This window comes from Salmo salar, chromosome 16, assembly GCF_965601325.2.
Source record: "Salmo salar chromosome 16, fSalSal1, whole genome shotgun sequence".
Classification (NCBI taxonomy): domain Eukaryota; kingdom Metazoa; phylum Chordata; class Actinopteri; order Salmoniformes; family Salmonidae; genus Salmo; species Salmo salar.
The window spans coordinates 44733598-44758328 of record NC_138306.1 but is presented as its reverse complement, the minus strand read 5'-3'; the positions used below and the strand labels follow the sequence as shown (position 1 = coordinate 44758328).

General features: G+C 40.4%; 1 protein-coding gene across 2 annotated transcripts in view; it reads right to left on the bottom strand.

Annotated features, from left to right (window-relative positions):
- The window catches only part of LOC106573912 (homer scaffold protein 3), a 44588-nt gene extending 21327 nt beyond the window's left edge, over window positions 1-23261 (bottom strand). Inside the window, exons 1-5 of one of the 2 annotated variants that reach the window (XM_014149366.3) lie at window positions 22698-23261; window positions 22024-22074; window positions 16184-16340; window positions 7965-8096; window positions 7749-7856 (exon numbers count right to left, since the gene is read on the bottom strand). In XM_014149366.3, coding sequence (XP_014004841.1) covers window positions 7749-7856; window positions 7965-8096; window positions 16184-16340; window positions 22024-22046 — 420 coding nt within the window. In that variant the 5' untranslated portion in view covers window positions 22047-22074; window positions 22698-23261. The remainder of the gene's footprint in view (window positions 1-7748; window positions 7857-7964; window positions 8097-16183; window positions 16341-22023; window positions 22075-22697) is intronic. The other variant, XM_082962746.1, reaches the window with a different exon arrangement.
- Between the last annotated feature and the right edge of the window lie 1470 nt (window positions 23262-24731).

Sequence of the window (24731 nt, the reverse complement as noted above, 5' to 3'; positions counted from 1 at the left end):
GTCCCATGGTGCATCAGTGGCAGAAGGGGGGGGGGGGGGGGGGGGGTTAGAGAGGTGAGAAGAGAGAGATGTGTGTTTCATGAACAGAGCATTAAAAAAAATCTACCTATCAGCAATATTTCAGTGTAAAGCTTGGTTTGCTCCACTGCACACCATTTTATGCTAATAAAAACAACAAAGATAGAGTTGCTGGTTATGCTTTACTTCAGTCTGCTATTCACTTGATATGTAAAATGGTAGTTACTTTATACACTGTGAGATTCCTTGAAATAAACACTGCTATATTTAAGCAATAAGGGTGTGGAACAGTATATGGCCAATATACCACGGCTAAGGGCTGTTCTTAAAAATGGAGTATGCTTTCTCTTGCACACTCATCTTCTGCACATCTATCACCCCAGTGTTTAATTTGCCATACTGTAATAATTTTGCCACTATGGCCTATTTATTGCCTCACCCCCCTTATCCTACCGCATTTGCACACACTGTATATAGACTTTCTCGATTGTATGTTTATTTATTCCATGTTCCATGTGACTGTATGTTTGTTTATTCCATGTGTAACTGTGTTTTTGTTTGTGTCGCACTGCTTTGCTTTATCTTGGCCAGGTCGCAGTTGTAAATGAGAACTTGTTCTCAACTAGCCTACCTGGCTAAATAAAGGTGAAATAAATAAAAAAAATAGGCAATTCCGCCATTTTTCAACCTAATATTCATTATCTCCAGCACCAAACCAGTGTACATACAGTATGTGAAAACAGCGTGTTTCTATGATCTGTCGTTAAAAAGATAAGCTCCAAGAAAATGCTTCTCTGTGACATCACAGGTTAGGATTAAAAGTTAAACATTTTTTAAAACTGTGATTTTCTAAACCCGCCAATGAGTTTCTAGCCAGAGGGATGGTATTTTCTTGCTTCCCACACTTTTTAAAATGTAACTTTTGATGATGTCATATGATAGACGTTAACTTAATATTTTTTTCTACAAAATGTTGTAATGCGCCATTTTCACATACTGTACACTTCATGGCCAAAGTACCTGGTCACCTGCTCGTCGAACATATCATTCCACAATATCAAATCAAATTTTATTGGTCACATACACATGGTTAGCAGATGTTAATGCGAGTGTATGAAAATTCTTGTGCTTCTAGTTCCGACCATGCAGTAATATATAAGTAATCTAACAATTTCACAACAACTACCTTATACACACACAAGTGTAAAGGAATGAATAAGAATATGTACATATCAATACATGGATGAGCGATGGCCGAACGGCATAGGCAAGATGCAGTAGATGGTATAGAGTACAGTATATACATATGAGATGAGTAATGTAGGGTATGTAAACATTATATAAAGTGGCATTGTTTAAAGGGACTAGTGATACATTTATTACATCCAATTTTGAATTATTAAGTGGATAGAGATTTGAGTCAGTACGTTGGCAGCAGCCACTCAATGTTAATGATGGCTGTTTAACAGTCTGATGGCCTTGAGATAGAAGCTGTTTTTCAGTCTCTCGGTCCCAGCTTTGATGCACCTGTACTGACCTCGCCTTCTGGATGATAGCGGGGTGAACGGGCAGTGGCTCGGGTGGTTCCTGTCCTTGATGATCTTTTTGGCTTTCCTGTGACATCGGGTGGTGGAGGTGTCCTGGAAGGCAGGTAGTTTGCACCCGGTGATGCGTTGTGCAGACCTCACTACCCACTGGAGAGCCTTACGGTTGTGGGCGGAGCAGCTGCCATACTAGGCGGTGATACAGCCCGACAGGATGCTCTCGATTGTGCATCTGTAAAAGTTTGTGAGTGTTTTTGGTGACAAGCCAAATTTCTTCAGCCTCCTGAGGTCAAAGAGGCGCTGTTGCGCCTTCTTCACCCAAGCTGTCTGTGTGGGTGGACCATTTCAGTTTGTCCGTGATGTGTACGCCGAGGAACTTAAAACTTTCCACCTTCTCCACTACTGTCCCGTCGATGTGGATAGGGGGGTGCTCCCTCTGCTGTTTCCTGAAGTACACGATCATCTCCTTTGTTTTGTTGACATTGAGTGTGAGGTTATTTTCCTGACACCACACTCCGAGGGCCCTCACCTCCTCCCTGTAGGCTGTCTTGTCATTGTTGGTAATCAAGCCTACCACTGTAGTGTCATCTGCAAACTTGATGATTGAGTTGGAGGCGTGCATGGCCACGCAGTCATGGGTGAACAGGGAGTTCAGGAGAGGGGTGAGAATGCACCCTTGTGGGGTCCCACTGTTGAGGATCAGCGGGGTGGAGATGTTTCCTACCCTCACCACCTGGGGGCGTCCCGTCAGAAAGTCCAGGATCCAGTTGCACAGGGCGGGGTCGAGACCCAGGGTCTCAAGCTTAATGACGAGTTTGGAGGGTAGTATGGTGTTAAATGCTGAGCTGTAGTCGATGAACAGCATTCTTACATAGGTATTCCTCTTGTCCAGATGGGGTAGGGCAGTGTGCAGTGTGATTGCGATTGCGTCGTCTGTGGACCTATTGGGGCTGTAAGCAAATTGGAGTGGGTCTAGGGTGTCAGGTAGGGTGGAGGTGATATGATCCTTGACTAGTCTATCAAAGCACTTCATGATGACGAAAGTGAGTGCTACGGGGCAATAGTCGTTTAGCTCAGTTACCTTAGCTTTCTTGGGAACAGGAACAAATAATGGCTATTAATATGGAGTTGGTCCCCCCTTTGCTGCTTTAACAGCCTCCACTCTTCTGGGAAGGCTTTCCCCTAGATGTTGGAACATTGCTCCGGGGACTTGCTTCCATTCAGCCACAAGAGCATTAGTGAGGTCGGGCACTGATGTTGGGCGATTAGGCCTGGGGCGCAGTCGGCGTTCCAATTCATCCCATAGGTGTTCGATGGGGTTGAGGTCAAGGCTCTGTGCAGGCCAGTCAAGTCCTTCCACACCAATCTCGACAAACCATTTCTGTTTGCTTTGTGCACGGGGGCATTGTGCTGCTGAAACAGGAAAGGGCCTTCCCCAAACTGTTGCCACAAAGTTGGAACCACAGAATCCTCTAGAATGTCATTGAATGCTCTAGCGTTAAGATTTCCCTTCACGGAACATTCCTCCATTCCACTTGGCAGTGTTCAAAACTACACGGTTTCTGGCAGGGGGTATGCGATACCATATCCTCAATCCACGGGGTTGCATTCCCTTTAGACCCGGAGGTCTGTCTACTGGGTAACTATACTAACACCAATCTTAGGCAAAGTCATACTATAAAGCTAACAGAAATATTGCTAGCGATTGCCAAGAAATGTATTGCTTTGAAATGGAAATCGGATTCCTTCCTGCCAGTTGCAATGTGGCTATCGGAAGTTAATAGTTGTATCCCACTGGAGAAAATCACTTACTGCTTGAGGAATAAGTTAGACATTTTACAGAATTTGGCAACCTTTTATTGACTATATGGAGAATCTCCCCTCACATCACATTGATTGAATCTCTATATAATTCTTATATAATGTTTCACACGTAATGTATAATATGTAGCTTACGGCAGGTATGATTCAATGTCTCATTATTATTTTTTATTTTACTCTTTATTATGACTTATGTATCATGTATGTTTTTTATGTATTATGTACGTCCGTATATATAATTTAAATTTTTTTATTGCGCTCGTTTGTTACCGTCACTTTGTCCTTTGTTGTCTAACATATTTTCACTTTTGTTTTGAATGTTCTTAATTGGAAAATGCAAAAATAAAATACTTTAAAAAATATATATATATTTCCCTTCACTGGAATTGGAAGCCTGAGACCATTATTCATCCTCCACCAAACTTCACAGTTGTCCCGATTCATTCGGGCAGGATACCGTTCTCCTGACATCCACCAAACCCAGATTCGTCCGTCGGACTGCCAGATGGTGAAGTGTGATTCTTTACTCCAGAGAACACTTTTCCACTGCTCCAGAGTCCAACGGCAGCGAGCGTTACACCAGTCCAGCCGACGCTTGGCATTGCACGGCTGCTTGGCCATGGAAACCCATTTCATAAAGGTCCCTGATGAACAGTTCTTGTCCTGATGTTGCTTCCAGAGGCAGTTTGGAACTCGGGAGTGAGTGTTGCAACCAAGGACAGACAATGTTTATGTGATACGCACTTCAGCACTCTGCGGTCTCGTTCTGTGAGCTTGCTTGTGTGGCCTACCACTTCGCGGCTGAGCCGTTGTTCCTCCTAGATGTTTCCACTTCACAATAACAGCACTTATAGTTGACCGGGGAAGCTGTAACAGGGCAGAATTTTGACGAACTGACTTGTTGGAAAGGTGTCATCCTATGACGGTGCCACGTTAAAGTCACTTAGCTCTTCGGTATGGACCATTCTACTGCCAATGTTTATCTATGGAGATTGCGTTGCTGTGTGCTCGATTTTATACACCTGTCAGCAATGCGTGTGGCTGAACTAGCCTAATCCACTAATTTGAAGAGGTGTCCACATACTTTTGGCCATGTAGTGTATGTAGACAACGGTATTGTGCTGGAGATAATGAAAATTAAGTTGATAAGTGGTGGAGTTGCCCTTTAAATGCCAGGATGTCATAATCAATTCGACTTCATTTAGTAGAATTCGCTGCACATTATTGAGGAAGAGACTCGTCTTTCGAGACCCACGTATATTTTACAACGGCTGATAAATCAGCTGAGGGGACACACTGTACCAAAATGAACGAATGGCAGGAATCAACACAATAACGTATTAGATGACACATTCTCAGTAGGATGAGCATAGTATGTTGATATGTTGCTTACTGCATTAATCTTTTTCCAAACAGTACATTCTAAATAGTATGTAGTATGATTAGTTCACAGTATGTAGTTTTAGTAGTAGTAGGTAAAACAGATTTTGGACACATCTATAAAGCTTTCATAGTTATGCCACAGACGTGACAGAACATCTGCCATAACCTTAATGACTGTCAAGTCAATTACCATCATCCTTCCATGATGTGGTAACATAATAGGACCGCTGTGTCCATGCTTAATGTTAGCAGATATTTCTTACATTAACGGGCACCACTTGTGTTTAATTCATAGAACACAAATCAATACGCACTGTCATATCTACAAATTAATGCAAGAGGTGCTGGAGTGGATTCATTCTGCCTCTGGCTAGTCAGCCATAGCCAGGCTCTGTGTGCGTATGGCTCAAAGTATAGGGATGAGTGCACTCTAGATGGAGGAGAGGAATGGGTCAGTGTACTGTACAAAGAAATGCCCAGCACTCCAGACAGTTTCCTAGGTGACCCCATTGCAATTACATTAATCATTCCCACAAGAGCCAAAGGAATGTTCCTCCTGGTCACAAAGGACACGGGGGCATAGTTTGTGGAACTAATGTGATAAAACAGGGTGAAATCAGATCACATCCAAATAAGCATGGCTGTAAATAAGCACGGCTGTAAATAAGCACGGCTGTAAATAAGCATGGCTGTAAATAAGCACGGCTGTAAATAAGCACGGCTGTAAATAAGCACGGCTGTAAATATAAATAAGCACGGCTGTAAATAAGCACGGCTGTAAGACGTGCAGTTATAAAACGTGACCCGAGAAAATCACAAACAGGTGTGGACCAGGAACGCTATGGGGAAGAATGCAGAATTTTTTCGGTTGTATTGTTGGAGTTATGTCACATTTATGAATACCCCTACAATGTCGTCTCTGGGCTATTTATTTCATACTGACCATTGTTTATAGCACATAAAAAATAATTTATGTCAATAAAATGCCTTTACAATCCCTTACACTTGTGAGATTTGGCCTATATGGATAGGGCTGAATTGAAATCTTTCTTACAGAAGACATATGGAAAGCATATACATAACCATGGTAGCAATTAAAAGGAAACCATTTGGAGATTATGGGAAAATGATTAGACTAAAAAGGTGAGAACACAACAGTTCACCTGACAAGACTGAGTGCAAACATTTTTCGTGAATTTTACATTTAAATTGAATTTTACATTTACTGTCCTTTGTTTGTTGATAACGAACTCTGGATACATTCAGTAACATGAGAAGAATATTCTTGGAAGATTTGGGGTATGTGCAACATAACACAAAAACGTGTGTGAGAGGTCTAGCTGGTGTTTCCAAGTGGCCACACACACACACACACCTCTCCAACGTGTGCACAGTTACTAAGGAATTTCAATGCACTTTTATGACTCAGAAGAGTGTCCTCAACTATAAAGTGCTTTTTTTGTTGTCCTAGCTGTGCCGTTGAGGAACTAGAGCAAGCACACTTGTAGTTGTTTTGATCACAGCCCTACATCTCCACCTTTACACCATATAAAAATGGCCCATTTTAAATCGCAATCTGTGTCACGTAGGCATAATTTGAAAGCTTGTTCTATTGCCAACATGAATTATCAAATACGATCTTATAGTGTTAGGCTTTCACAAGACAATTCAGAGAAGCAGATGGTAATTTTGCCACGCATAGAATGGAGTCATGAGCGCATTCAGATGCGTGGTCCGTGGCAAATATCCTTGACAATACAACAAACATAGGCTCATTCTGTTCAGGACAACCCAGGGTATAACGCCATGTCATCTTGTAGCTGTACATCAAAACATAGTGATCATAAAGGACTGTAGACAGTATGGACACTGCTTCCAGTTTACTAGTTCTTTTCTGAGGGAAAAAAATGGCCTTCTACTCTTGGCAGCTACTCATGTTCAATGGCTTCACACCTACACACACACCCTCCCTGCTCTCGTGAAATGCATGTTGCTGCAACAACGAATAATCAAAATGGCCCTAACAAGTTTATCAAACAATGGATTCCAATTTGCTGAAATTAATTGGACAAGCGATTGATTCAGGTCAGCTCTGTAACAATGAGCTGTATAACAATGTGATTTCCAAATGCAATTAGTTTGTATTTACATAGATTGCATTGTATCTCCCACCCACACTGGCTCAAGCTGTCATTATTGATACAGCAAATACCTCAAATGTAATCCAGTGATAATATATCCCATATTAATTCCCCATTCCCAAGAAGCAAACACCATAGTTCCTTTCAGCACACAAGAACATCTTTTGAGGAGTTGGAAATTATTTTGGAAAGTGTCCATTAATGAACTTAAAAGTTATTACACTCAAACTGATATCACCCAAAGGAGGCTATCTGGTCATTTCAACAGTTAGTGCCGTAGATATCCTAGAAAAAAAATCCCTTTATATATGACTCCGCCCCTCTCACACTTCCCCATGAGGAGGCGGCATTACAGTCACTCCGTTTAAATTGAAACCAGCCTGTTTCCACCTACCATCCCCATTTTTCATGCATGAAATCCTTTAATAGGGTTAACCAAATGGGGAAATAATAGAATGGTCAGACAGAGCATCTATCTAATCCCAAGAGAATCCAATGTGTCTAAAATAGATTGTGTGTGTGTGTGTGTGTGTGTGTGTGTGTGTGTGTGTGTGTGTGTGTGTGTGTGTGTGTGTGTGTGTGTGTTAACATTCATATGGTCCTGAGGGTAGCACTGCTAAGTCCTGTGCTTATCTGTCATGCCTCAGCAGTTAGCTTATGGGGCTAATTGAGCAGCTGCAGTTCCAGACCTCACCTGAGGGGCAGCGATATTGTGTGTGTGTGTGCGTGTGTTAACATTCATATGGTCCTGAGGGTAGCACTGCTAAGTCCTGTGCTTATCTGTCATGCCTCAGCAGTTAGCTTATGGGGCTAATTGAGCAGCTGCAGTTCCAGACCTCACCTGAGGGGCAGCGATATTTAGCGCAGGGTTGATCAGTTCAAACTTCTCCTGGGATTTCTCCCTGGCAAGACGTGCTGCCTCCTTCACTTCCTTGAACTGGTCTGAAAACTACAGATAAAAAGGAAATACAATTATCAGAACGATTAGTCAACAACTACATTAGAAATGTGTTTCTTTTGAATTTTCAACAAATCTAAAACATTGGCGGTGACTAACCTGCTGAAGCTGTTGCTCGGTAGCAAAGCCCAGTCCGTACACAGTGTTGGCACGGCTGTCAGCCCACTGGCCAAACTTCTGGGATGTTTTGGTGAATGTCATGTTGGGGGTGATGGTGCTGTTGATGATGGCCTGTGATGTATGTCAGAGACCGAGGCATAAATCAACTGTTTATTTCTAATCAGCAAAGCAAAACTTCACACGTCACTGTATGATTCTGCCACCTTGCCTGGGGCCTACTGATAAGGAATCCACAGAGAATAAACAAAAACCATTACCAACAGATCAGACAAAGGCATTATTGTGCAAAATGCACTGAATTGCAGACATATCAAAAGTTCAGTTTCCCTCTATAACCAGGTCAACCCTTTCAGTGAGCAAGAACATAAGACGTTTTGAATTCTCATTGAATATTCAAAGAAAAAGACAGAAAGAATACATCCACTCGCTCCAGAATTGTCAGAAACCTTAGCAAAAGACTAATAACGTGGTTTTGCTCACTACCATTGAAGCATCCTTTGTAGGACAAGTTATCGGGGGGGGGGGGGGGGGGCATGGCTATAAATGTTACATGCTCATTAGTCATAATCAGCCTAGCTACCATATAATGAGAGTGTGTGTGGTGTGTGTGTGTGTGTGTGTTGGGAAGCAGCCACTGCCCCCAAGTTATCAAGTTCAATACCCTACCCCATCCTGTCAGTCTGCCCTGTACGGAGCTCATGTGTGCACAGTTGTGTCTTCTACCCACTCTGTCATGTATGGATATTACATGCGCCATGTATCCAAACACGCATGGCGAGAAGCGGTCACCGGGTCGGTGGGTGTACTGCCACAGCAGCATAACATTTGATTAACACTTGATTTACATCATCAATTTTCGGTCTTGTTGGCTGATGGCCTAAACACAGCAGCACTGCATTTATTTCCTTACAGAATCATAGCAGTGGGAATACATTTGTCAAAGTTATAGAATTACTGCCGTCTGTTCAGAAAGAAATGAAATAATTCAGAATAGGCTACTACATCATGAATAGGCCTATAATTTAGCCACAGAGGTTCAATAGCTTCTTTAAAAAAATTGCCCAGCTCTGGATTGTTTGTAGCCCAATAATAAGGCACGTGCAGCAAATCTATCAGTGAACAGTATGAAGACAAAACAGGCCTTTCGCAATATTTCAAATACAATCGCAGGAAGGTTGGAAAAGAAATGTCTCCTTCTGAAAAAAAAAAACTCTTATTTGTCTGCTGTAGACTACCAAAATATTGTATCAATAGGCCTATTGAGCAAACATTGCTTTACAAAGTAAAACAAGAGAGATAGGTTTTTGGTACAAGCGCATCGGCCATCTCCGGCGAGTGATCAGCGCATCGTTGGGTGAGTCATTGAAATTGGAAAGCATTTTTAGGATTATAATTCCTCCTCATATTGTAGCCTACAATATGTGTCTCCACACACTTAGGCCATTGATGGATTCAAGACAGGGTCGTTTTTATTGATCTCAGATTCCCAGTTTGTCAGTGTGAAGTAGCCTTCCATTTCGATCATTTGTGCCGCATTAAAAAATATTCTCCAGTCATTTGTGCGGCATTAAAAAAAAGAAGTCTCCAGTCATGAAAAATGACGTAGAATTGCATGAAATGTGTTTATAAAAAAAGCCATATTTTTCCCAGACCCTAGGCTATAAAAATATTTTCCCATGTGTGCAACTTCTGTAAGCGCCTCTACTCTACTGCTCTATGTCACACAATGTTTTATTATAAAAAGGTCAATTTTTTCTGTCTCATGTGAACAGGTGTTGTGCAGAAAAGCTCTCGCTTGACAGAATTCCCCCCCCTTCGCAGGAACGCGCACGCACTCAATTCTTCATTGCTGCTGCTTGCTTGCTAGTTGAGATTTCTGATCACGTAAGGCTGCGTTTCATTACATTTATGTAATTTTGATCGCGGGGGAGGCACTAGTGATGTCTGCAGTTTTAGATTTGGCTATTTGTTTCAAGTGTATTAGTCTATAAATAAATATCTTTTCCAAAATACGTCATCTCTCCCATGTCTTATTGGACTAGTAGTTGTTCTGAAATGTTTATTGCTTGCCTACATTTTACTCCCTCATCTATATTTAATATAACACACAAATTAATTATTAATTTCGGTTGCCTATCCTGACGTGAATTAAGGAAATTAGAAGGGGGTGGGGGGGGGGGGGGTTCGGCAGGGCTATCTTCTTGCCTGCCGGAATAGTGTTCTCTCTACCCATCCCTCAATCCCCCATCCCATCGTGCTTTTCCCTCTTATGGCTTTTCTTACATTTATTTTTTACACTTTTTCTGTTTGTTTTTAAAAATGTAGGTACAGTAGTAATAACAATAATAAATCAATTGGGCAAAAAAGAAAGTTAAAATATATATGTCAACATGAGTGCATATCCATAATCACAGTAAAATTATAGTAGAAAAAAGAAAATAAATATATTATACATTTATTTAAACAAAACTATGACTGAATGTGCCGCCATGAATAATCCCCTTCCCAATAGGACACCACAAGCACCTCCACCATCCCCATCAACAAAACACAATAATGATAATAGAAATGTAAATAAATAAATAAACAAACAAAAAAATCTCTATTTAGCGGACGGCTACAACAGGAGTTTCAGTGTCTGATAATATATGCATGGGAAAATACTCCTACTGACCTGAATGGGCACACTTGTTGTAGGGATTGCATTTGTATCTATCTATCTATCTATCTATCTATCTATCTATCTATCTATCTATCTATCTATATATATATATATATATATATATATATATATATATATTTATATATATATATATATATATACTATATATATATATATATATACATACACACACTTGCCTAGCTAAATAAAAAATGAAAATCGGTGTCCAAAAATACCGATTACCGATTGTTATGAAAACTTGAAATCGGCCCTAATTAATCGGTCATTCCGATTAATCAGTCGACCTCTACTCTACACCATCTACTGCATCTTGCCATCTTGATGTAATGTATCACTAGCCACTTTAAACAATGCCACTTTTATATGTTATCATATCCTACATTACTCATCTTATATGTATATAGTAGAGGTTGACCGATTAATCGGAATGGCCGATTAATTAGGGCCGATTTCAAGTTTTCATAACAATCGGTAATCGGTATTTTTGGACACCGATTTTTTGTACATATTTTTTTTAATTTTTTTTATTTAACTAGACAAGTCAGTTAAGAACACATTCTTATTTTCAATGACGGCCTAGGAACGGTGGGTTAACTGCCTTGTTCAGGGGCAGAACGACAGATTTTTACCTTGTCAGCTCGGGGATTCGTTTTTGCAACCTTCCGGTTACTAGTCCAACGCTCTAACCACCTGCCTTACATTGCACTCCACAAGGAGCCTGCATGGCAGGCTGACTACCTATTACGCGAGGGCAGCAATAAGCCAAGGTAAGTTGCTAGCTAGCATTAAACTTATCTTATAAAAAAAACAATCAATCTTAACATAATCACTAGTTAACTACACATGGTTGATGATATTACTAGTTTATCTAGCGTGTCCTGCGTTGCATATAATCGATGCGGTGCCTGTTAATTTCTCATTGAATCACAGCCTACGTCGACAAACAGGTGATGATTTAACAAGCGCATTTGCGAAAAACGCACTGTCGTTGCACCAATGTACCTAACCATAAACATCAATGCCTTTCTTTAAAATCAATACACAAGTATATATTTTTAAACCTGCATATTTAGTTAATATTGCCTGCTAACATGAATTTTTAACTAGGGAAACTGTGTCACTTCTCTTGCGTTCCATGCAAGCAGTCAGGGTATATGCAGCAGTTTGGGCCGCCTGGCTCATTGCGAAACCATTTATTCCTAACAAAGGCCGTAATTAATTATGACATAACATTGAAGGTAGTACAATGTTACAGCAATATTTAGACTTAGGGATGCCATCCGTTAGATAAAATACGGAACGGTTCCGTATTTCACTGAAAGAATAAACATTTTTCTTTCGAAATGATAGTTTCCGGATTCAACCATTTTAATGACCAAAGGCTCGTATTTCTGTGTGTTATTATGTTATAATTAAGTCTATGATTTGATAGAGCAGTCTGACTGAGCGATGGTAGGCACCAGCAGGCTTGTAAGCATTCATTCAAACAGCACTTTCGTGCGTTTGCCAGCAGCTCTTCGCAATGCTTCAAGCATTGTGCTGTTTATGACTTCAAGCCTATCAACTCCCGAGATTAGGCTGGTGTAACCTATGTGAAGTGGCTAGCTATTTAGCGGGGTGCGCGCTAATAGCATTTCAAACGTCACTCGCTCTGAGACTTGGAGTAGTTGTTCCCCTTGCTCTGCATGGGTAACGCTGCTTCGAGCGTGGCTGTTGTCGATGTGTTCCTGGTTCGAGCCCAGGTAGGAGCGAGGAGAGGGACGGAAGCTATACTGTTACACTGGCAATACTAAAGTGCCTATAAGAACATCCAATAGTCAAAGGTATATGAAATAGAAATCGTATAGAGAGAAATAGTCCTATAATTCCTATAATAACTACAACCTAAAACTTCTTACCTGGGAATATTGAAGACTCATGTTAAAAGGAACCACCAGCTTTCATATGTTCTCATGTTCTGAGCAAGGAACTTAAACGTTAGCTTTCTTACATGGCACATATTGCACTTTTACTTTCTTCTCTAACACTTTGTTTTTGCATTATTTAAACTAAATTGAACATGTTGCATTATTTATTTGAGGCCAAATTAATTTTATTGATGTATTATATTAAGTTAAAATAAGTGTTCATTCAATATTGTTGTAATTGTCATTATTCCAAATAAATTGTAAAAAATTCGGCCGATTAATCGGCATCGGCCTTTTTTTGGTCCTCCAATAATCGGTATCGGCATTGAAAAGTCATAATCGGTCGACCTCTAGTATATACTGTACTCTATACCATCCACTGCATCTTGCCTATGCCGTTCTATACCATCACTCATTCATATATTTTTTTTATGTACATATTCTTATTCATTCCTTTACACTTGTGTGTATAAGGTAATTGTTGTGAAATTGTTAGGTTAGATTACTCGTTGGATATTACTGCATTGTCGGAACTAGAAGCACAAGCATTTCACTACACTCACATTAACATCTGCTAACCATGTGTATGTGACAAATACAATTTGATTTATATGGATCTTTCAAGGTTATCTTTGATCCAACTTCTGACTAGATGGCCACTAAAACACATGTATTTAAATAATTATGTTAAAAGAAACCTGTACTATTCCCTTGTTCCCTGTTCACTCAGAAAAATACTTGTAAAGATGTATAGACTACTTGACATTATGTTTTGCTAGATGACCTGAGCCAAATGTGCCTCTTCTGTGGGGAGGTGGACAATAATGGAGGAAGACACTAACTGGGTAATTGCTTGTTCACTACTAAAAGCACATTTTTAGGAGTACGAATTTGTATAAGCAGTAATATTTCTAGAGGTAGTATCATCCTCTTTGTCTGATAATTAAATAATTGTAATTCAAGAAAATATATTTAAAACATTAAATACATTAACATTTAAGTGTGCCAAGCCTTGCAGTGCCAAGATAGATGGGAGGGGAGAATTTCAGCAGGCCTTGACGAAATCCCCTCCCCCTTCTAATTTCACTAATTTTGTGGCTAGAGACAAATACTTTATGTGGCACACATCAGAATCAAATACTTTCTATAGAACAAACTTCAAGTCAGGACCGGCAACCAAAATGTATCTATGTGTGTTATATTAAACATAGAGGAGGGAGTAAAATGTAGGCAAGCAATAAACATTTCAGAACAACTACTAGTCCAATAAGATATGGGAGAGATGACGAATTTTGGCAAAGAGATTTATTTATAGACTAATACACTTGAAACAAATAGCCAATCCGAAAACTGCCAAATAGCCAATATCAAACCGACATAAAAATAAATACAAATAAATGCAGCCTAACGTGATCAGAAATCCCAACTAGCAAGCAAGTCGCAGCAATGATGAATTGAGTGTGTGCATGTTCACGCAAAGGGGCGGGATAATTCTGTCAGGAGGGAGCTTTTTGGCACAACACCGGTACCACAGAACTCCCCAAGTCACACCCTTCTCGTGCTCACTTTCTGTTCCGGCACCTCCCAATTTACAAATTAAGCACTGAAAACTGGTAGTCTAGACTTAAGCTAACCACCATATACTAAAATATCCACACAAGTCACTAGCCAGATATCATGAGTTAGAAGATTAGGCTATATTATGAAGTTATTACTTAACCTGTTATGGCTAGGGGGCAGTATTTTCACGGCTGGATAAAAAACGTATCCGATTTTATCTGATTATTACTCCTGCCCAGAAACTAGAATATGCATATAATTATTAGCTTTGGATAGAAAACACTCCAAAGTTTCTAAAACTGTTTGAATGGTGTCTGTGAGTATAACAGAACTCAAATGGCAGGTCAAAACCTGAGAGATTCCTTTACAGGAAGTGGCCTGTCTGACCATTTATTGTCTTTCTTTGACATCTCATTCCATTACAAAGGATCTCTGCGGTAACGTGACACTTCCCACGGGTCCAATAGGCTCTCAGAGCCCGGGAAAAACCTGAATGTCGTCATTCCAGCCCCAGGCTGAAACACATTATCGCCTTTCTCAAGTGGCCGATCAAGGGACTGTGGGCTTAGGCGCGTGCACTGGCCGCCCCCGTCTTTGTGTTTTTTCCTCTGTTTACCGAAAAGGAGATTCCCGGTCGGAATATTATCGCTTTTTTACGAGATAAATTGCATAAAAATGGATTTTAAACAGCGGTTGACATGCTTCGAAGTACGGTAATGGAATATTTAGAATTTTTTTGTCACGAAATGCGCCATGCGCACGACCCTGATTTACCATTTCAGATCGTTTCTGGAACGCACGAACAAAACGCCGCTATTCGGATATAACGATGGATTATTTTGGACCAAACCAACATTTGTTATTGAAGTAGCAGTCCTGGGAGTGCATTCTGACGAAGACAACAAAAGGTAATCAAACTTTTGTAATAGTAAATCTGATTTTGGTGAAGGCTAAACTTGCCGGGTGTCTAAATAGCTAGCCCGTGATGGCTGGGCTATGTACTTAGAATATTGCAAAATGTGCTTTCACCAAAAAGCTATTTTAAAATCGGACATATCGAGTGCATAGAGGAGTTCTGTATCTATAATTCTTAAAATAATTGTTATGCTTTTTGTGAACGTTTATCGTGAGTAATTTAGTAAATTGTTAGTAAATTCCCCGGAAGTTTGCGGGGGGTATGCTAGTTCTGAACGTCACATGCTAATGTAAAAAGCTGTTTTTTTATATAAATATGAACTTGATTGAACAAAACATGCATGTATTGTATAACATAATGTCCTAGGTGTGTCATCTGATGAAGATCATCAAAGGTTAGTGCTGCATTTAGCTGTCTTCTGGGTTTTTGTGACATTATATGCTAGCTTGAAAAATGGGTGTCTGATTATTTCTGGCTGGGTACTCGGCTGACAATCTAATGTTTTGCTTTCGCTGTAAAGCCTTTTTGAAATCGGACAGTGTGGTTAGATAAAGGAGAGTCTTGTCTTTAAAATGCTGTGAAATAGTCATATGTTTGAAAAATTGAAGTTTTTGTATTTTTGAGGAATTTGTAATTTGCGCCACGCCTATCATTGGATATTGGAGCAGGTGTTCCGCTAGCGGAACGTCTAGATGTAAGAGGTTAAGAGCATTGAAGATAAATCATTAAAAAATATATATTGAACTAGCAGATTTACATCAATCATCAACATTAATGATCAATTTGTGATGAGTGAGTGTGTTAACAATTGTTGCAGAAATAAATAGTCTTATGCTCCAAAATGTTAATGTTCGCTTCATTAGGAATTTTGAGATATGAATTCTGAAAGTTGTTTCTACTCTTAGCAACATGTCCTCATTGCAGTAAGATTGAACAGCTGAGTAGCACCAGTGCTGTGCACAGACCTTCTATTTTTTTCGGAGGGGGCAGGGGTGGCTTTTTGGATTTTGAGCACCTGCCCCCTCCGAAAAAAATAGAAGGTCTGTGCACAGCACTGGTGCTACTCAGCTGTTCAATCTTACTGCAATGAGGACATGTTGCTAAGAGTGAGCCAGCAGGGTTCATATCTCACCTTGGTGCCCCCCACACTGATGATGCGATACACAGTCCGGTTAGCATCGTAGAAGAAGGAGACGGTGACTGCATGCTTGCTGGCAGGGAGCCAGTTCCTCTTGGTGGCCGGGTCTATCTGGAAGACGTGTGCTCTGGCACTGAAGATGGGTTGTTCCCTTCGGGGGAGACACACAACGGTAGTTAGCATTAGCAACACAAGACTGTCACTCACTGTCATTCCCTTCCAAGACAAGTAGGTGAAATGGAGGATGTACGCCAGAGGGGTATACTACAACCAAAAATAACTATTGATTTTCTGGCTCATTAAGAAATCTAAGTTTAGATATGTGTTTTTGGTTGTTGAGTCAATTAGACCATGCCCATTTCAAGCTCTCTCAGACATTCCAAAATGGATGATATTTAATTATTTTTGGCAAGCCTCTGGGTATTGTTGTGGGTTTAGGTTAGGAGAGAGGCCATCTGTTAAATGAACCATCAATGGATTGTGGTTGGATATTACAATGAGATGTTGTGGGTAGATTCAAACACATTAAAAGAGAACGCAACATTACACAACTAATAGAGTTTATACAATGCTATTATATGTAATGTACTGTTCTCCCAACAGTTCAATTAGCTAGCTATATTGACTTTAATGAACACAATGTCCAAAATAATCTTTGTACTTTGTGAAAGGAGAAGGGAAAACAAGGGAAAATATAATAAATTAACAGTTCAGTGCCCTGTTCCATTTCACTTGGATTCCATTGAAACCAGGATATAGGCATAGTAATGAAGTCAGGATGTAGCTGGTGTTTTCACCGATGACCCCAAATACAACAACCCGTATGCTTAGCAAAAACAGCCCTTTGTAAAACTATGGTCAGATCTAATTCCATTTTATGTTCAAAATATCTGAGGAATGGTTCTGACAACAACAAAAACATTTTAAAATTGAAACAAATCACAGATTAATGACAAACCAATCTTGATTTCAATCGAGGTTCTCACTTGGCTACTTCTTATTTGTTTTTGACAAGGAGGAATAACTGTTTGGATGATTATCACAACATGGAATCATTACAGAATTGATCTCCTACTAGGCCTTTCATCATATCACTTTTAGTCTTTTTGAGATAATGACAACTGTCATTGGATCTCAGGAGGGATATGTGTATCAGTCATGTTGCATCAGGTTGAGACTTGATGATATGCATAGATTAACATGGATTAACATGGTGCCCAAACCGAGGCCTCGGAAGGGAAGGCAAAGGACCGTGGAGAGTCGGAGGCAGGAGGAGGAGGGGTGACAGTGATACACATTGTGGGGCACATTCTGTGCAGCCTTGCAAGGTTAAGGAGGAACCTGGGTGGAAGTGAGAACCTCAACCCACCACAATGTATTCTACTGAGACATTTACATTATGTTTGTATTCTTATCTTGTCCTATTTCTTATTGTTGTTGCACTGTCGAGAAGGAACCTGCAAGTAAGCACTTCATTGGACGGTATATACCATGTGTATCCTGTACATATGAATAATAAAACTTGAAACATCCTTTCCATGCTCCGCCAGTGTTGTACAACGCTCTATTAGCCTCTGCGCTGCCATGTCGAACCAGCCTTACAGTGTTGTGCGCAAGTATCCTAAAGACGAGGTAAATATCACAATGACATTTTCAATGCAACATGGCTCCGCAAAGGTCTTAATACATCCAGGGTTGTCCGGATAGATTATAAACCTACTCCAGATCATATTCACCCCCCTCCCCTTTTACACATAGGCACACCCTCACTCATACATGAACTGAATGGCATGTGTGTACAGTATTACATGAAACTGATTAATGGAAAAACAAGTGTATACTATATAGCTAGATACAATACATTCCAGAAGCATGTTGGCATTGACTAGCTTATACATAGTGTAGTCTATTAATATGAAACATACAGGGAATGACTGAAACAAACAAGTTGGAGCTGTATGATCAGCAGGGACAGTGAGGAGTGGATGGCTAGCAAGGTGAGTGGGACAGCAGCTGCTGTTAGACAGCTGGATGAAGGAGGGAACTGCAGGAAAATACTATTCTCTTGGCTTGCATCCCAGGCTGACATCCCCACTTATCTATATTTCATCACCTTTCTCGTGCTGTACGCATGCCTATATCCTATAAATTCATCTAAATGTTTCACAACAATTAATTAATCATGGGCGTTGTATCTGGCCAAATCACTTCTGTGGGAATCAGTGACATTTCGGGCAAATGGAAAAAGGTCCATCATGAGCCGAGGGTTAATGCTGGCATAGTTCCAGACCATCAGCTTTCAATCAGTGTTTTTACCTCAGGTGTACTTGACAACAGAATGTAAAATTCTATATCAATAGCCAAACACCCTCTCAGCGAAAAACAAGTGCATGAAACAAAGAGCATTGTGGTAAAATGATCCAACTCTCAATCAATATTACACCTCATTATTACACTGACTGTTCAAATGTAGACTTCAAACGTGTCACCTTGTTAACAAGCCTGTACAACAACAAACCAAGTAGATTTCAAATATAATAAGTATTGCAATTGCATGTTCTCTGGTGCATATTGAAGACTTGTCTGTAAAGAAGTCCAACTCTGAACCTTTTGCAGTGAAGGCAAGTGATAGATTGTTTCTTTCTGGAGTCAGTTTCTACATTTACATTTGACATTAGCTTCTTGCTCAAATTCTGAGTTCAGCTTTAAAACACACTTTCCCAGTGACCCCTGGGTGTGTGGGTTCACCCAGAGACACTGGGTGTCATCACTGGCTAATCCCCCTCACTTGTCTCTTCATCTCGCGCTTAAACTCTCAGCGGTTCATCTCCCAAAGCCACTGATCTGAAAACAGCCCCCTATGTAAATCAGCTGCCTAAAATGCCCATGAGTTAGTTATTATATAGTCTTTGAAAGCTTCAAACTGTAAAAAAAAGCTCTCTGTATGCAATACCTAAGAAATATAAAAGCATCATGTTCCAAACTACACTCCATGTGGTATGGAGATCTACTTAATGAAACAAAGGACATCTTCCATGGGGAAAATAGATTGCAGAATACTACAGGTAAACTATTTTAAACAATGGTTTAATAAGAATCCAAATGACCTACTTCATGCCAAACGTATAAAATGTCCTCAATATATACTGCTCAAAAAAATAAAGGGAACACTTAAACAACACAATAAAGGAGTGGTTCTGCAGGTGGTGACCACAGACCACTTCTCAGTTCCTATGCTTCCTGGCTGATGTTTTGGTCACTTTTGAATGCTGGCGGTGCTTTCACTCTAGTGGTAGCATGAGACGGAGTCTACAACCCATACAAGTGGCTCAGGTAGTGCAGCTCATCCAGGATGGCACATCAATGCGAGCTGTGGCAAGAAGGTTTGCTGTGTCTGTCAGCGTAGTGTCCAGAGCATGGAGGCGCTACCAGGAGACAGGCCAGTACATCAGGAGACGTGGAGGAGGCCGTAGGAGGGCAACAACCCAGCAGCAGGACCGCTACCTCCGCCTTTGTGCAAGGAGGAGCAGGAGGAGCACTGCCAGAGCCCTGCAAAATGACCTCCAGCAGGCCACAAATGTGCATGTGTCTGCTCAGACGGTCAGAAACAGACTCCATGAGGGTGGTATGAGGGCCCGACGTCCACAGGTGGGGGTTGTGCTTACAGCCCAACACCGTGCAGGACGTTTGGCATTTGCCAGAGAACACCAAGATTGGCAAATTCGCCACTGGCGCCCTGTGCTCTTCACAGATGAAAGCAGGTTCACACTGAGCACATGTGACAGAGTATGGAGATGCCGTGGAGAACGTTCTGCTGCCTGCAACATCCTCCAGCATGACCGGTTTGGCGATGGGTCAGTCATGGTGTGGGGTGGCATTTCTTTGGGGGGGCCGCACAGCCCTCCATGTGCTCGCCAGAGGTAGCCTGACTGCCATTAGGTACTGAGATGAGATCCTCAGACCCCTTGTGAGACCATATGCTGGTGCGGTTGGCCCTGGGTTCCTCCTAATGCAAGACAATGCTAGACCTCATGTGGCTGGAGTGTCAGCAGTTCCTGCAAGAGGAAGGCATTGATGGTATGGACTGGCCCGCCCATTCCCCAGACCTGAATCCAATTGAGCACATCTGGGACATCATGTCTCGCTCCATCCACCAACGCCACGTTGCACCACAGACTGTCCAGGAGTTGACGGATGCTTTAATCCAGGTCTGGGAGGAGATCCCTCAGGAGACCATCCGCCACCTCATCAGGAGCATGCCCAGGCGTTGTAGGAGGTCATACAGGCACGTGGAGGCCACACACACACACTACTGAGCCTAATTTTGACTTGTTTTAAGGACATTACATCAAAGTTGGATCAGCCTGTAGTGTGGTTTTCCACTTTAATTTTGAGTGTGACTCCAAATCCAGACCTCCATGGGTTGATAAATTGGATTTCCATTGATTATTTTTGTGTGATTTTGTTGTCAGCACATTCAACTATGTAAAGAAAAAATAATTTAATAAGATTATTTCATTCATTCAGATCTAGGATGTGTTATTTTAGTGTTCCCTTTATTTTCTTGAGCAGTGTACTACCTCTGATTGTTTGAAAATATCTGATGATTGGGAAAACACTACGTATTAGAGAGAAACAAATTTTGACTGTAGTTCTCCTTTAAGGGTTGGGCAATTCCACACTAACAGAATATTTCACTTTATGCCAAACAAAAAACAATAATTGCAAAGTTAAACAAATCATACAACTCCATGCACAAGGATGACTTTAAAACATGTCTACTAAAAATTGTACAAAAACACATTTATGTGTTTTTCAAGTATTCTTTTTAAATGTTTTACTTTGCAATCATTTGACATACATTTTAAAGTGACAAATCTGAGTCTTGGCATCATTCTGTTACAGTGGAGTAGCCCAGTTTCATTCCCATGACCCCCGGGAGTCGAGTGAGCCTCATGTCGACATTCCTGAGCCAGCGAAAGTGTCCGGCCCAGTTCAGCAACATGACACTGCACAACTAAATACCAAAATAGCACAGTGGAAACGCTAACTCATAACTACTCATCAAGAAGTCGACATCTCAGCTCACATATTGTCTTCTATCAAGGTGCTGAAGTTTCTCATTCTTTAATTCACACATTCTTCTCCAGGGACCAAACTATGGGTTTTCATCAAATGGAATTCTCAACAACTCACAAAAATGTTAACAATACAACATTGCCTTTCGCTAAAGAACCAGGAAACTTGCCAAAACTTTCTTAGCATAATCTTCCTTGTATTAACTTCAGGCTCTTAACTTGAAAGTCATTAGGCTCTAGGAATACATGCATGTCTGATAAATTGCTGTAGTCAAGAAATAAAGGTGATTGGGAGAGAGAATATTGCATGCAAAAGCAATAGCAAAAACAGCAATTAGGCAGCACGTAATTCTCCTTGAGCATTAGGTTATATGCCACAAAAGACTACTTCATTGCATATACAGTGGATCATCTTTTTCTAATTTTTCTCAAGGTTGCGCAATACAAAACATTTCGTATTTTTGGGACAATTGTTTTAGGCACAATGCCTTAGACACAATGCAGTAATTTATGAGGACAATTTCAAGGTAAATGCATCCTAGTGCAGAAACCAAACCTGCAGATTACGACAGGCAAGACAAATCCAGTTTGTACTTCATTATGTACTGTAGGTGTTATAATACCAATGTTTAGCAATGGATTATAATATCACAAGAGAATTGATGTGACAAGATGGGGGAATTGGGGGGAGGGTTGTCGATGAGGGGGTACTTTTTGGGGACAGAGTAAATAGACAATGAATAAGCACAATAATACCTTTCTCTGTGTGATGGATACATTTTTACAGTTCAGGGAAGGTTCCTTTTTCTGTGATGGAAATAAAAGAAAACACATCAAATTAGACTTTTTATTGAAGTGGCATGAACTTCAAGACTGCTTTTTTTTCAGGACAAATGAAAACAGAATGAGTTAGTAAGTGTTTGACAGTGTGGAACAATGTGGCCATAGTCAAGGTGAACCTTTACATGGTCATGAGTGTAGGCTGAGGGCTGTTATCAAGGTTGATGACATTGAAATTAGGTCAGTTGAAAATAAATATAAGATTAAACTTCTCTTTTAAATAAGATCATTAAGAAAATAATGTAGGTATTTTATGAACAAAACATTTATGGAAATATTTGTGGGTCAATGCATGCATACATACATACATACATGCATGCATACATACATACATACATACATACATACATACATTACACCCTAGCTTGAGTTTAGATCCCTGTAATATGGATATAGTCAGCTAATTACATCCATACATTAGGGCGATAACATGTCCAAGTTTACAGCATATTTCAAATCAAATTCATGCATTTGGGTCATTTACATATACCACCTTTAACTCATCCCAAACTTCACTTTTTGTCCTGGCCTTTTCAAAAGATTGTAGAGAAAGCGCAACTTGGTTTGAGAAACTAGAAAGCTGCACTCACCCCATATTGTTAAAATCTTCCTGTCTCCTTGCAGGATATAACTTCCAGTCTTATTTCATTCGATAGGTAATGTCTTTCTCTATTATTTTCTCTTTCTTGTCACTCCGAATAGAATAACAAATCGTATCGGATGTCACTGTAAAGTGAATTCCTTTATAATTGTAGAGTAGGCTACGTTGCATTTCATTTCTGGAACACGGAAACCAATAAACGTTCTGAAGGAAAAATAACTTGAAACCATTTCAAATGTTCCCAATTGTAGTAGTTCGGTTGTTTAAAATCAATTGTTAGAATACAGCTTTCCTTTGTCCGTATAATATATCCAGCGAATCCCGTTCTTTGTCACTCTTTCTTTGTGGTTGCAGAATAATCTTGTGATTTAACGCCTCTCAAAATGCAAGGGAACTATTCGAAATTCTACAAAAGTACAAATATGTAGGCTGCTCCCCCTGATGAGTGTCAGCCCACAGTAATTAAATTCCTTCTGCAATCTGCATTTTGTTGTTCTGCCTGCTCTGTCCATTCTGATCTGGATTAACGTTCAACACTTCCATGCTCAATTTGAATTTGAGACCCTCTCTAACACCACCTGCTGGTTGCTATTTGGCGAATCAAATTACATTGCCTAACCCACTTTACACCATTTGAAACGTGAAATATAATATTCCAATGTCTTGCAGGCTGACTTGAAAGCACACTCTCCACTTGTAATGAGGTTTGATTGAAATAATGGCATTAAAATAAGTATATTTCAAACGATTGATATCTGAAATCAGGAATACATTCACATTATGGGTGTAATAGATCATTGCAATTGCTGCTTGGAATAAAAATGCTCTGGCTATAAAGGTAGACTTCAATGAGAAGGAAATCAATTGCTGGACTAGGTATGGGTTTTTTATTTGATTGTACTTTATTTGCAAGAACTCTCCCTGAGCGAAGGTTTCTGAAGCATTTGTGTTTGTTTTTATCTTATTGGCTTTTTTTATTGTGCTGGAGAACAATGTCTTTCTTCAATCTCTCAATCTGTGAAACCACAGATTTTAAACTCAATATATTCTCAAAATAAAAAGGCATTAATACAATAAGTCAGTTTATAGAAATACATCTCAGACAGAAAACAATGCACAGTGGTGAGGCTTGGCATTGGAGCTTGTGCACACTAATTATGTTGTGCACTGGCCTGTTAAAGACAATATTCAGCTGACTGACTTTTTGTGCTGTGCAGAAGGCTCCATGTTCATTTTCTCACCTGTTCCAGTGCAATTTGCAGGAGAGAAGGCCATATTGTAGTTGCACAATCTGCACATGCATAATTTCCCAGCCCTTATCAGAGAGACATAAATCAAATATGGCATACGGGCAGAGATACATAACCAAAACACAGATGGTTCATCTAGAAATGTCTCTCGAGTCAAGGATCTCTGACCTCAATGTGCAATGCAAGACCATCAGCTGAAATGCTCCCAGATGGGGCATCTACAGTATCTATGGAAAAACAATATAGCAGGCCCTTCACTTTATATGACTATTTTACCTACAAGAACGTTATGCCACCATGCCATCATGGATGTTAAAGGTAAAATACAGCATAGCCTACATGAGGCATGTTGCAGACACCTGCTGCCAGTGGGAAATGCCATAATGTTCTAGAAATTTTAGAGAATTGGAACAAGAAAATGCAAAGTATGAAACCTAGTAGACCACCGCAGTCAAATTAACTATGACAAAGCTTGAATCCAGCCATTAGATCAGTGTACAGAGGATAGAACAACAGGAAAGAAAGGAAAGAAATGAGTGCTATAGTGCCCTCAAAGCTCATCACTAAGCTAAGGACCCTGGGACTAAACAACTCCCTCTACAACTGGATCCTGGACTTCCTGATATGCCGCCCACAGGTGCTAAGTTTAGGTAACAACACATCTGCCACGCTGATCCTCAACACGGGGGCCCCTCAGGGGTGTGTGCTCAGTCCCATCCTGTACTCCCTGTTCACTCATGACTGCATGGCCAGGCATAACTCCAACACCATCA